The 13,846-nt window shown below is 41.0% G+C and overlaps 1 protein-coding gene across 3 annotated transcripts in view; it reads right to left on the bottom strand.

Annotated features, from left to right (window-relative positions):
* Window positions 1-13,846, bottom strand: part of CLNK (cytokine dependent hematopoietic cell linker) — a 154,540-nt gene that overhangs the window by 39,418 nt on the left and 101,276 nt on the right. For all 3 annotated transcript variants that reach the window (XM_001499285.6, XM_070262704.1, XM_070262703.1), the window contains one exon: window positions 13,456-13,501. In XM_001499285.6, the coding sequence (XP_001499335.3) occupies window positions 13,456-13,501 (46 nt within the window). The remainder of the gene's footprint in view (window positions 1-13,455; window positions 13,502-13,846) is intronic.

Here is a 13,846-nt window from a genome sequence, read left to right as displayed (position 1 = left end):
AGGTTTAAAATAACTACTTCATTGAACAAAATTACCATTCTCTGCGTTTGGTTTTTGTTTTTGGAGAACACTTTTTAAATAGACAGGATAGACTTCTGTGCATGAATTCAAACACTGACGGCAAGCAGGAATCGTAGATGTTCTTGGCATTGTAATGACACAAAATGTGACCCAGAATGTATTTCAACAACAGCAACAATAGAGTTAATGTTAGATCTTTGGCTGTTTCAGTGATATTACCAAAAAGCTTACACCACATGATGCTTTCTTAAGGCACCAAATTTAAAAACGTAAGATTAACTTCCCCTCATTTTATTGTCTGTCGGCTTTCCCTTCGGAGCTCCCTGATGCTCATGTTGATGACTTGCCCTGTGAAGCTAAATGTTGGCTTTCCAAGAGGTTTTTTTCCCTAGCTACCACTACATCTATTGGGGATCAATTCAAATCACTGGGAAAAAAATCCAATAAAGAGACTGAGTATCTGGGATTCAATAGGAACATTCCACTGATTGTTTCAGAGAGATCTATCCCGTTTGCTTCAGTGATGAGAGTTTAGAAAAGGACTCTATCTTCCTCATATTCATTGACTTACTACTGAGCACATAGTATGGGTCAGGCATGGACTCATTTTTAATATGTTTCTTTTTCTTTATAGGAAGATTAGCCTTGAGCTAACATCTGCCACCAATCCTCCTCTTTTTGCTGAGGAAGACTGGCCCTCAGCTAACATCCGTGCCCATCTTCCTCTACTTTATATGTGGGATGCCTACCACAGCATGGCTTGCCAAACAGTGCTATGTCCACACCCAGGATCCAACCGGCGAACCCTGGGCCATTGAAGCAGAACGTGCGAACTTAACTGCTGCACCACTGGGCCAGCCCCTAATATATTTCTTGATGTAGGTATTGGGGAATATAATACCAAAAAAAAGTTGTGATTCCTATGCAAGTTATAGTCCAGTGGCAAGAGATAGAAAACAAGTGAACAAAAGTATATGATGACAGGTGATGACAAGTGCTACAGAGAAAAATGAAGTGGAATGAGGGAGGTAGCAGGGGTGTGGAGAGTGAGAGATGGAAGATAGGGCTAGTAGTTTTAAGGCAGGTTCCAGAAGGTCTTTCTGGATAGGTGATGAGAACAGAGGCCTGAAGAGAGTGAGAGAGCACACCAGGTGAATACCTGTGATGAGGATTTTAGGCTGGTTACTTTTAAAACTGCACGTAAGAAGCAGGCTCCGAGGACTGGAATTTTGCTTGCCCTTTTGAGAGACATTTGCATTTGTGAAGGAAGGGGGATGACCTTGTAGGGACCTGAAATTGGCCACCCCAGGATATGTCTCTTTGGCATCGGGATTGTTTTGGGCTGATTGCTTTCCATAAACTGGGACAGGGAAGGAGGCTCTGGGAAATGGAACTTGCCCTTGTTGGGACATATTTACATTTGTAAGGTAAATCTCTATCTGTAAAAGGTGCCTCCCTCTCTGTACCAGGAAGAAGAAGAGAGATGACCTTATCCCTAGAAACTCTTAATGGGGAAGGCAAGAACTTAAGTTGGTTGCTGTCTGGCAATCTCATGTAACTGATTTAGGGTGGTGGCTTCTGACCTTTACTTAATCTGATTTGATTCTTGTCTAAAAGTCATGGGATCACCCAATGACCGACCAGACCCCACCTGCACTGATACCATTTTAACTTTTTTTCATGTTCTTTCCTTTGTCTTCGTAAAGAGATGACTCACATACCTATGCCTTAAATTTAGCCCTAACCCTCAACTCGGGGCAGCAGCAGGAGCTCTGACTGCCCATGGGCCCTGTCCCCATGTCAGCGGGGGCAGCAGAAGCAGCAGCAGCAGGAGCTCTGACTGCCCGTGGGTCCTATCCCCACGCACCAGCTCTGCCTGCCCATGGGTCCTGTCCCCATGCCAGCGGGGGTAGCAGAAGCAGCGGCAGCAGAAGCTCTGACTGCCCATGGGTCCTGTCCCCATGCTATTCTATTCTCTAAATAAAAGAGCACTACTGCCAGATCTTGAGAGTCCAAGAAATCTTTCTTTCGACTCCTCGGCTCACCGACCCCGCATCACCTGGGCGACAGAATTCCTGACAGAGGAAGCAGTAAGTGCAAAGGCCCTGAGATGGGATGAGCATAATGGGGAGTACAGCTGGAGAGGTGGAGGTGGGGAGTGCCCAGACCACAGGGGGTCTCGTAGGCTGTGGTAAGAACTTTGCCTTCACCACCACGCATCTTTTTTCTTCTTCCCAAAGCCCTAGTACATAGTTGTATATCCTAGTTGTAGGTCATTCTAGCTCTGGTATGTGGGATGCCACCACAGCATGGCTTGATGAGCAGTGTGTAGGTCCATGCCCAGGATCCAAATGGGCGAACTCTGGGCTTCCAAAGTGGAACATGAGCACTTAACCAACCGGCCATGGGGCCAGTCCCACCATGCATTTTTTTTGATATACTGTCCATGTGTCCTGTGTCTTCATTATAATGTGAGATTTTGTCTGGCATTATTTAATACTCTCCCCTCAGTCTAAAAATTTTGTGTATGATGTTATACACAACAGCAGCAAAAATCTCTGAGGGTTTCAGCTACATCAAATGTAGCTCCTAGCAATAATTTATGCCATGAAGCTTCTCTTATTCATTGCTTAGATAACTGATAATGCTACAAACGAAGAGGTACGAGGGAACTTAGGGACTTCAGAAGTGGGAAAACTGGATCAAACAGGCAAAGTAAGGTGTCATACTGTCATACAGCTGTGATGATAATTCAGATAAAATCCAGCCAGCTTTTTTGGAGGGCAGAAGGGGCCTTGTTTAATAAAGTCATAACAACTCAGGTATTTGAGATAATGGAAGAGGATGAGATTTGGAGCTGAGTTTCTTGAGTTTCAATCTTGACTCTGCTACTTACTACAGGCAGGATCACAGCAGATGCTCAATAAATATTTATGAAATAAACATATTGGTTGAGAAACACCTGAGTTTTCTCGTCTGGAAAAGTGAGAAATGGTTATTCATACTTCTTGGGAATTCCTGTTTGGAATAAATGAGTCAATGCACTTCAAGTACATGGCCTTTGAATGTGTACCCACTGTTACTAGTATTATCGTGTAATGGAAAACTAGAGGGAAAGTGGCAATTTACCTTCCTGATGAAGTACACAAATATTCTCAAATGCTGTGAAAAGTTCCCTATCTGTCACACAGGAAGACCCAAACAGTTGTTCTCTGAGGTCTTCCGCATCTTGAAATTCAAGAAAGCAGTTTCACGGGGAGGAGGCTGGCATGCTCGCCATCTGGTGGCCATCTGTGTAATGAGCACCATCTGCGCAGGGAGCGTCCTTATCTGCTCTTCAGTCTGCCACATGATAGATTTCTCTTCCGCTGCAAAATTATTGCCTCTTGGCAGGTAATGTAGTGAGGCGGGCACAGCATGGCTGTGGAATCTGTGGGACCCAGTTTGACTCTTACCTCCATAACTTATTAGGGTGAAAGTACGAAGAAGTTGCCAACCTCATAGGGTTCTGTGGCGTTAAAGCAAGACCTCCTGGAGAAGAAAGTATCTCAAGATCTGTTTGTGGCGTGTGGGAGCAGCTTGTACCAGCTTACAGGAGCTGGTTGTTACATATTTTAGGGATTTTGTGGTGCAGTTTTTAAACACAGCCAGTATTAAAAAATAAATTGTGTAAACGTACACTTAAGTTATATCAAAAACAAAGGTAATACATCCTCGAAACTCATGACTTCCTAATTATTTCACTATATCTTACTATTATCTTTGCTGTTGAAGTTATTTAGCTCTATAGTGTCAATGATGGAAATACTACGAAATGAGATCTCTTCCTAACTCTGTGTTTGCTGATCATATTGGTACCTTGAAATCTGCCATAGTGAGAGTATTTACACCATAGAAACTGGCAAATGCCATAAATCTTTTGATTTATTGTTTTGCTGCTTGTCTGAAGTTAAGAAAGTGATGGAGAAAATGTTACTAAAGCAAATTAAATTTAAAAATGTGTTGTGTCTGTACATTGTGCCATTACTCTGTGAAAAGAGGAAAATTAGGGGCCCCAGCCCAGTGGCGTAGTGGTTAAGCTCTGTGGTTGGCTTTGGCGGCCCGAGGTTTGCAGGTTTGGATCCTGGGTGCAGACCTACACATCATTCGTCAAGCCATGCTGTGGCAGCATCCCACATGCAAAATAGAGAAAGATTGGCATGGATGTTAGCTCAGTGACAATCTTCCTCACCAAAAAAATAATAAATAAATTTTTTAAAAAGAGGAAAATTGAGGAAATATAATTTCATATTCGAAAACTATTACAGACTCAGCTAAGAAGTTGTTCATGTCATTATATCAATTGCAGCCATAGTTTGGCTACAGACAAAAAACTTCGGAAAAAAATCAGCAAAGCACTCTGTGAAAATCAATTGTCTATGTGGAGTTTATGATAGAGGGTTGTGTGTTTTACTATTATTTTTAAATCGTATGCTATACATCCTTTTATCAGTAAAATTTATGGTCATATATACATGTGTATGCACACATTTTTTCTTAAGATGCAACATTTTTCTTTAATATGTCTATGGTGAGCATAATTACTTTCTTTTTTTCTTCTATTTTTGCTGAGGAAGATTAGCCCTGAGCTAACATCTGTGCTAGTCTTCTTCCACGTTATATGTGGGTTACTGCCACAGCATGGCTGACAAGTGGTGTAGGTCTATGCCCAAGATCCAAACCTGTAAACCCATGCCACCAAAGCAGAGCATACTGAACTTAACCACTATGCCACTTAACCACTATGCCGTGATTACTTTTTTAAAATAAAGACTATTTAGGCTTACAACAAAATTGAGAGGAAGGTACAGAGGTTTCCTATAAACCGTGCTCCCTCCCCCACCTACAAGCATCGCTTCCCCTATTACAACATCACTCACCAGAGTGGTACTTTTTTACCAAGGATGAGCCTACATTCACACATCCTAATGACCCAAAGCCCATAGTTTCTGTAAGGGTTCACTCTTGGCGGTGTACATTCTGTGGGTTTGGACATGTGTATAATGACATATATCCACTATTATAACATTATACAGAGTATTTTCACTGAAAATCCTCTGTGCTCTGCCTATGCGTCTCGGTCCCCAGCCACTCATCTTTTTACTGCCCCCATAGTTTAGCCTTTTCTAGAGTGTCATATAGTTGGAATCATACAGTGTGTAGCCTTTTCAGACTGACTTCTTTCCCTTAGTAATGTGCATTTAATAACCATGTATTTTCATGGTTTGCTAGCTCATTTCTTTTTAGCACTGAATAATGCTCCACCATGTGAATGTATCATGGTTTACTTATTCATTCACCTATTGAGGGACATCTTGGTTGCTTCCAAGTTTTGGCAATTATGAATAAAACTGCTATAAATATCCGTGTGCAGGTTTTGGTGTAGATAGAAGTTTTCAACTCTTTTGGGTAAATACCAAGGGGTATGACTGCTGGATCAGATGGTAGGAGGATGTTTAGTTTTGTAAGAAACTGCCAAACTGTCTTCCAAAGTGGCTGTACCATTTTGCATTCCCACCAGCAGTGCATGAGCATTCCCACTGTGCCACATCCTCGTCAGCATTTGCTGTTGTCAGTGTCTGGATTTTGGGCATTCTAATAGGTGTGTAGTGGTATCTCATTACTGTTTTAATTCTCATTTTCCTGATGACATATGATGTGGAACATCTATTTCGTATGCTTATTTGCCAACCGTATACCTTCTTTGGTGAGGTGTTTGTTGAGGTCTTTGGATAACAGTCCTGTATCAGATGTGTCTTTTGCAAATATTTTCTCCCAGTCTGTGAGTTGTCTTCTTATTCTCTCGATACTGTCTTTCACAGAGCAGGAGTTTTTAATTCTAATGAAGTCCAGCTTATCAATGACTTCTTTCATGGATCATGTCTTTGGTATTGTATCTAGAAGAGGTATCGCCATACCCACGGTCATCTAGGTTTTCTTCTATGTTATCTTCTAGGAGTTTTATAGTTTTGATTTTTCACTTAGGTCTATGATCCAGTTTGAGTTAATTTTTGTAAAGAGTGTAAGGTCTGTGTCTAGATTTATGTTTTTGCATGTGGATGTCCAGTTGTTCCAGCACTCTTTGTTGAAAAGACTATCTTTGCCCCATTGTATTACCTTTGCTTCTTTGTCAGAGATCAGTTGACTGTATGTGGGCTCTCTGTTCTGTTCCATTGATCTATTGTCTGTTCTTTTACCAATACCACACTGTCTTGATTACTGTAGCTTTATAGTAAGCCTTGAAGTCGAGTAGCATCACTCTCCCAACTTTGTTCTTCCACATTTTTTTCAGAGATCTGGTTGTTAAACATTTACCTCTTTGCCAGTAATCCGGTTTTGGCATTTCTACTAATAAGCTGAGTGACTTAATACAAATTGTTTGGCTTCTCTGAGCTTTGCTATCTTCATCTGTGATTTACGTTGTTGAACAAGAAGATATGTAGGATCCAAGAATTTGTTTCTTGGTAGAAGGCACAATGACATAAGAGCGTGAACACAAATGGGACCTTCGAAGTCATTCAAGTTGGGTTCTAATCCCACCTCTATCACTTACTGTGTAACGTTGGGCAAGTTAGTTAAATGTTCTGGGCTTCAGTTTCCATGACTGTAAAATGTAGATAATGAAATGTAGTTCTTTGGACGGTTAGGATTAAATAAAATAACACTTGTTTCTTACTTAGCTACCATTCAATTTGTGTTCAATATATACAATATCCTTTATCTATGAAATCAATACTGTCAGAAATAGACCATCAGTGTAACGTTCCGTAATTAGAGAAATAGGCTTTGTAAAAACTTGGATAATACTTGGCCTCAATCATAGTATCTATTATGTCTCAGAGTTTTATGATGTATGACAGTGAACCATTAGGATTTCATATACTAATGATTAATTATGGAAGAGTCCAAGGAAGCAAATTATGATCCAAGTGGTTAATGTATATTTGACAAGCCCTGTTTAAGAAACCTCTCCAAGTCTGTTCAAACTTTCAGAAATTAATTCCAGCAATAAATTGCTGAAACCATTCTTTGGGTTGAGCGAGGTGGGATTAAGTTAGGCAAAGCCAGTGATGTGGGAGGGACCTACCTGCTTTAACAGCTCCTCAAATGAGGTCAGAAAATATGATTTCTTAGGACATGCACTTCAACGTCTACTTGAACATGTGCTTGAACAGCTGCATGTTGAGGTTAGTAATGGGTGTGGGATAGAAGCATCTTTCCAAAACAAGCCTGGGGAGACATCTTTTCTGCTGACCTGGGTGTCTTAGAGAATGGAGGAAAGGCGGGCAGGCAGGGTGAAGTGAAAGACCAAGACTTCGGGGGGATGACACGGGCAGTGCGGTGGGTGGACTTATATGAATGAACCATATCCATGGATTCACAAAATGTTAGAGCCCACTGTGTTCTATTATGTTTCTACAGATGGGATACTAACGCCCAGCGTGGCAATATCATTTGCCTAAATTTAGAAGCAGAGACAAAGATGGGGCCAGAAGCAACCTAGGCTTCTTGACTTGTCCCTCCACAGGCCCCCACATAATGGGCATGCATGATCGAGGGTCACAGGCTTGTCTCTAGGTGGACCTATGACGCCCAGCAATGCTTACCTAAGACACTATTCAAATAAGCTAAATTTCAGAGTTAATTTAATAAATATTTTCTATGCACTCACAACGTGCCCAGCACGGTGCTATGTGTTTGCTATGGGAAAACAATGTTTCAAAAACTCTGGTCTTTGTGATTGAGGAGTCTAGGTTATTTTTATATCCATCTATAACACTTATTTTATACACTAAATACTGAAGTAGATAGAGCATGAGATGGTTTCAGCCTACAGAGAGAGTCAGGAAGACATTCCAGTGCTGGGAGAGAGGCAGAGGGTAAAGAGGGAGGAAAGAATTTTGGGGATCATTTGTGCAGTTCAATCCCTTTGTGCGTGGTCCACCATGTGTCAGTAACTGTGCTATAGGTTTTGTGTACGTTATCACCTTTAAAACAGACAAATATCTCATGATGTAGGTGCTATTTCCTCCACTTTATAGATATAGAAACTTGAAGTTGGAGAGGTTAAGTTCCTCATTGCAGATTTCATAGTCGGAAAGCAGTAATGCCGGGACTGGAACACACGGCTCCTTGCCCGCCAGTCCAACATTCATACAACCATATTTCAGCTGCTTCTGAGTACCAAAAATAGTGTTTAAGTTCCCCTGAGGCCATCGTCTCACACCTCAGTCCAATGCCCCTTTCTCTGGGAAACCTTCCTGGGAGACACAGTTCTCTCCCGGGGTAGAATTAAGAATGCACTTTTTTGAGTTCCCACAACTTTATTACAGACCTGGCCAGACTGAGGGGTCCTCGTGGTCTAATGTCTTATGTGACTCAGTGCCCTGGCACAAATTAATTTCAAACAAACTAAGCTTCTACCCCAGCAGTTGTCACATGACCTTGTAACTCCCCTGTTTTTAACTGCTCTGTTTGGGGCTACTTTATATTTCTCTATCAGAAAACACATGTGCTACATCGAGCAGTTCTCAGACAGCTTTCCTTTTCTCTGAGCCTTATTACTTTCTCTGCGTGGTGGTGAGACAAAATACCATCTTGTAATCCCGTGAATGAGTCATTTTACAAAATTCATAACATTAACTTCAAACTGAGTATTACATCAATGCCTCTGTTGCCTTTGAGCCACTGGTTGTGTCTGAAACAAATTTACATCTAAAATGGTAAGAGAACAATCAAATTTATTTCTGATCACCTCTGTGGCCTAAATAAAGCATGTTATTTTTGTTAAGGATATGATCTATAGGATGCCAAATTCCATCATTTTTGCAATGTTTTGTGTTGCTGTGTTCCGCCACTAGGGGACAGTGTCATCCATCATTTCATTTCTTTGGCGCTAAACTTTGCACAGTTCTGGTGAGTGGCTATCAGGGAACAGGAGAGGGAGTTTGCAGGATGAATCTTTGATACTGGCAAACAGAGTAAAACCCTGGAAACATTGCCATAGTTGACAGAACGCTGGGCGCTGGTCTAGGCTGTCTGCTGGCTCTGTGACCTTGAGCACACCACTTCTCTTGCTAAGCCTCCTTGCATAAAAAGAGGGAGTTCAACCAGATTAACTCTAAAATCACCTCTGATTCCAATTTCTTTGGCATCTAAATTCATCTACAAGCAAACTAGCAGAAAGGTCTTTGGATGGCATTATGTGGAATTCTATTTTGTTTCTTTTCAACCAAGCTCGTGTCTCTGGATATACACATTCGGTCACCTATGCATAATTCCCTCTTTCTTTTTTTGGATAGTTTATTATATTTCGTTATAAATTCATTCTTGTATATGGTATGCTTGTCACCTCACAGGTAATTGGTTTAGAGTTTGTGCTTGGTTCATATCTAAGGCAAAGAGAAATTCATTTTAGCCTCCTTTATTCTCAGCATTAAGAAGCTAAGCCACACCATATTTGAATATTACAGGTATGCTCATCTGAAAAGAAGATAATTTCCTCTGGATCTGTGGTTGATGCTAATGATTCATTGCAAACAATTTATTCTATATATATACTTTGCCCCCAAATAAAACTTTTATTCATTTTTAGGAATAAAAAAAAAGTCAAGCTTCAGGGAAGACAGGTTCTTGAAATTCGACAGTTTCCAGATAATGTCAGAATATGATCACAAGAAAAATGACATGAAATGTACATTAACATAAATCTATAACTGCTCAACTTGATGAAAAATATCACCATAAAATTCTGCCGTTACTGAACCAACCGATATGTTTTTTCTATGACATTTTGTGAGAATGAATAAATTATCTGAAAATGCGTTAGCATCAAAAATACAGAATTTTGTAATAAACACATAAATCATTCAAGTGTTTTCCAGAAAGATGCCTGATCCTAAAAATGGGGGTATTCATATTAATTTCCCCCCTTTCAGCTCCCTTCTGTGTACAGTAACTCAGAGCTCTGGGTGGTAATGGAGAACATCAATTATGGAAGTGTGGGAAGAGAAGACGTAAAGAAAATAGCTCTTATTGAAGAAGTTTTCCCCACAACCTTCCTCATTCCCTACAAGCTCCAACTTCTGCAAGCCTTGCTTTCCCTGAGGTCCTCTTTGTATATGGCCTCAGTCTACACTGGGGTCTACTTTTAAAAAGTCATATTTTTGTAGCTGTGGTACACCATCTATCAGGTACCCATATATAGGGGATGTTTCCCCTATAAAATTGACAGCACTAACTTAACTCTGAAAGATATGTCCTTGTTGCGCTCCTTGAGGAACTGGTTTGCTTTTTTTGTTATGGGCAATTAATATCACATAAAGAAGCAGGATCTCCTCTTTGCTTAGACTACCAGGAAGCTCAGAGGCAAACCAGTTGTTTAATATTAATAGAATGTAGTGATGTGTGCCTAAGATTCCTGAATTTTATCTTTATTTTAGTCATATGTCTATCTAGATTTTCCCAATGATTTTATTTTCTTCTATTTTATTATGCAAAACTTTGTTAACTACTCCAATATCTTTGTGAGCTGTGGCCAAGTATAGATAAATATATGGGTAGATAGTTGTGACATTGTGATTTATAATAAGAAATATATATTTGGTCTTTGTCCCTATTTCTGACCCAGAGCTCCTAAATCCCTTGGAATTTCCTAAGTGATGAGAGCTATAAAAGTGTCTTTTGTTATGTTAAGCAGGTGACTTTTGGTCCACTCCTGAGGATGGGGCTGGTTCTGGTGGAGCCAACCCTGTGATGAGAGGGTGGGAAATTTCAGTCCTCCATCCTCTCCCCCCCCCATGCCCCACCCAGGGAGAGGTGAGAGTATTGAGAGTGAGTTCAGTCCCCCTTGGCTAATGGTTTAATCAACCATGCCTGTGTAATGAAGCCTCCACAGAGATCTAGAGGGACAGGGGTCAGAGAGCTTCCGGGTTGGTGAACACCGGAAGATTTAGGAAGCACCGAAGCTCTGTGCCCTTTCCCCACACCTTGTGCCATGCTTCTCTTCCATCTGGCTGTTCCTGAGTTGTATCCTTTTATAATAAACTGGTAATCTAATAAATAAAATGTTCTTGAGTTCTGTAAGCTGCTCCAGCAAATTAACTGTACCTAGGGAAAAGGTCGTTGGAACCTCTTCTATGGCCGGTTGGTCAGAAGCACACGTGACAACCTAGGCTTGTGACTGGCCGCTGAAGTGGTGGTGGGAGGCAGTCTTGTAGGACTGAGAGCCCTTAACTTGCGGAATCTGGTGCTATCTCTAGGTAGATACTGTCAGAATTGGGTTGAATTGTAGGACACCCAACTGGTGTCTGAGAAATGCTTGGCAGTGTGGGGGGAATACCCCCCCCATGTTGGAATTGGGATTAGAACCATCTTTATAGGCAAAAAGACATAATGATGTACAGAATAATAGTCAATCAAAGAAGTGAAGGTGGAGTCTGCACTGAACTATCAAGAAAAAGAGAGAAGTTGTGAAATCCGTTTCTTGTCTGCTTTCTCCCCAGGACTCATTTTTCAATGAATGCCTATGAAATTTCTATTATGACCTAGAACATTTATACAGTCATGTGTCACTTAATGATGGGGATGCATTCTGAGAAATGGGTCTTTAGGCAATTTTGTCATTGTGTGGACATCATAGAGTGTACTTACAGAAACCTGGATAGCATAGCCAACTATACCCCTAGGCTATATGGTACTAGCCTTATGGGACCACTGCCATGTATGCAGTCCATTGTAGACCAAAATGTTCTTATGTAGCATGTGACTGTGTATCAAACGATTATGGTGTGATCTGGGATCCCTCTGTCAAGAGGCATGAAAATACTTCCTCTACATAATTCACCTGGTGTTTCTAAGGACTGAATACGTCAGTTAACGGAGGAGAGCTTTGAATCAAGTGCTGTGTACATCAAAGGTATTGCCATTTTTAAGGACTGAAGAGGCACTATATGAAATCTCCCCTATTTTGGGGTGGTTTAGGAGCGGTATAGAAGGAAGATGGAGAGGGATCTGTCAGGCTGTGCAGGATGGAGAGGACAGGTGGACTAGGAAATGGCTGTTGTTTCCTGACTCTGCTAATGCAACTGAATTGAATAGTCATAAAAGCCCCACCCATTCTGCAGTTTAAAGAGGAGGAAAGTAAGACTCAGAAAAGTTTGGTATCTTACCTAAGGTCACACAGCCAGGGAGTGGAAGAGCCAGGGTTTTTGCTACTCTCATTGCTCCTTCCACCATGCTACCTGTTATGAGTATCTTCTCTTTGCCCCTCCAGGTCCATCCTCCACCTTCTCCACCCTGCTTCACTCTACTCTCCATCCTGGGAGACCAAGCAGCAATGACCAACATGGGCTGCCCTGCCCTCTTGTTTCTGGTTGGGTTCAGCCATTGGGAAGTCCCAGCAGGAGATGAGAGGGAGGCTGAGCATGTATTCCCGTGGCTCCCCTGCTGTGAGATCCACTTGGGGTGGTGGTGACCCTTGACCAGTGGTCGTTTCCTCTCTCAAGGTGATGTGCTCCTTCTAATTTTCTGTAACTATCCCTTCATCCACTCGGGCCTAGGGGTGGCGACAGTGCCACTGCTGTTCATCCCAGTTCCCGCGCCATCACTCGTTCCTCCACTGCACCCCACACACCTAGTGAAAGTTCCTTTGTAAATAAACTTCCTTAAATTATCCTAATTTGGGTGTTCCATCTGTTCCTGTTAAGACCCTAACTATTACATTTTCTCATTAAAGAAAATGTGATATTGGTATTATGTTATAGACATTAGACTCATAAAAGATGAATTTGATATGTTTCAGTTATTGGGGAATGTAAATCATGGGATTGTCATCTTTTCCAATTGGACATTGTAAGAGAAGATGGGGGCGCAGGGGAAATGATGAGAGAAGCTATAATGTATATGATCCAATTAAATTTCTTTGGCTGTCTGCCATTTGTGCTTCCAGCACTACTGAAATTGATTATTTCCTCTCAGCTTCCTACCTGTATTTTCACCTCCAAATTGAGTTGCTTTGCCTAAAGCGTTAGAATATGTTTTCATATTAATTAATCAATGTTTTAAAATTAGATTTCTATCTCGTGATTTTACTGGGGGTGTGCTTAGAGAAATAACTTAATAATAGATTTAATGCAATATATATGTTTCAAAACAATTCTTTTCTGAAATTGCACAACACGCAATATGAGTTTTCACAATCAATTCCTTCATCAATAAGGTAAGGTGATAAAAAGGCATAAGATGCGCAAGAGTATTTCCAAAATTCGTTATTTCGTGAAGGATAATTCAACAGATCACCTTGTTTAAGAAAATCCATGACCACAAGGAAAAATGCAAGAGGATCTTGGAAGCAAAGAAATATACTTATGTTTCAAACTTTTGACTTGACTTTACCTTTAACGTGTTGGCTTCTGATGTCCTTGGAAATGGGTCTGTCCACCTGTAGAAGACAATGTGGCACCGTTATCTCTTCAATTGTGACTATGATACCATATAATGTCCTGCCACTTTGTATGGTTAGATTCCTGAGGATAAAGGCATAAGTCCCTGGACTCATCATTCTTAGAGGTCGCCATATGTGCATGGTTGGCAGTTAGTCAATATGTGTAAATATGTGTAAATACATGTCCTGCTGTGCCAGTGACAAGTGTAGTGGCCTCAGGTGGTATTTGGCATAAAATACTTGGGTTTGAGATCCAATCCTACCACTTATTGCTGTGAAATTTTGGAAAGAGATTTGCCATATTACGTCTTAGATTTTTCATCATTTTAATAGGAAAAATAC

The sequence above is a fragment of the Equus caballus genome, chromosome 3 (assembly GCF_041296265.1).
Source record: "Equus caballus isolate H_3958 breed thoroughbred chromosome 3, TB-T2T, whole genome shotgun sequence".
Classification (NCBI taxonomy): Eukaryota; Metazoa; Chordata; class Mammalia; order Perissodactyla; family Equidae; genus Equus; species Equus caballus.
Note: the sequence above shows the minus strand (reverse complement) of the source record. Positions and strands in the feature narration are given on the sequence as shown.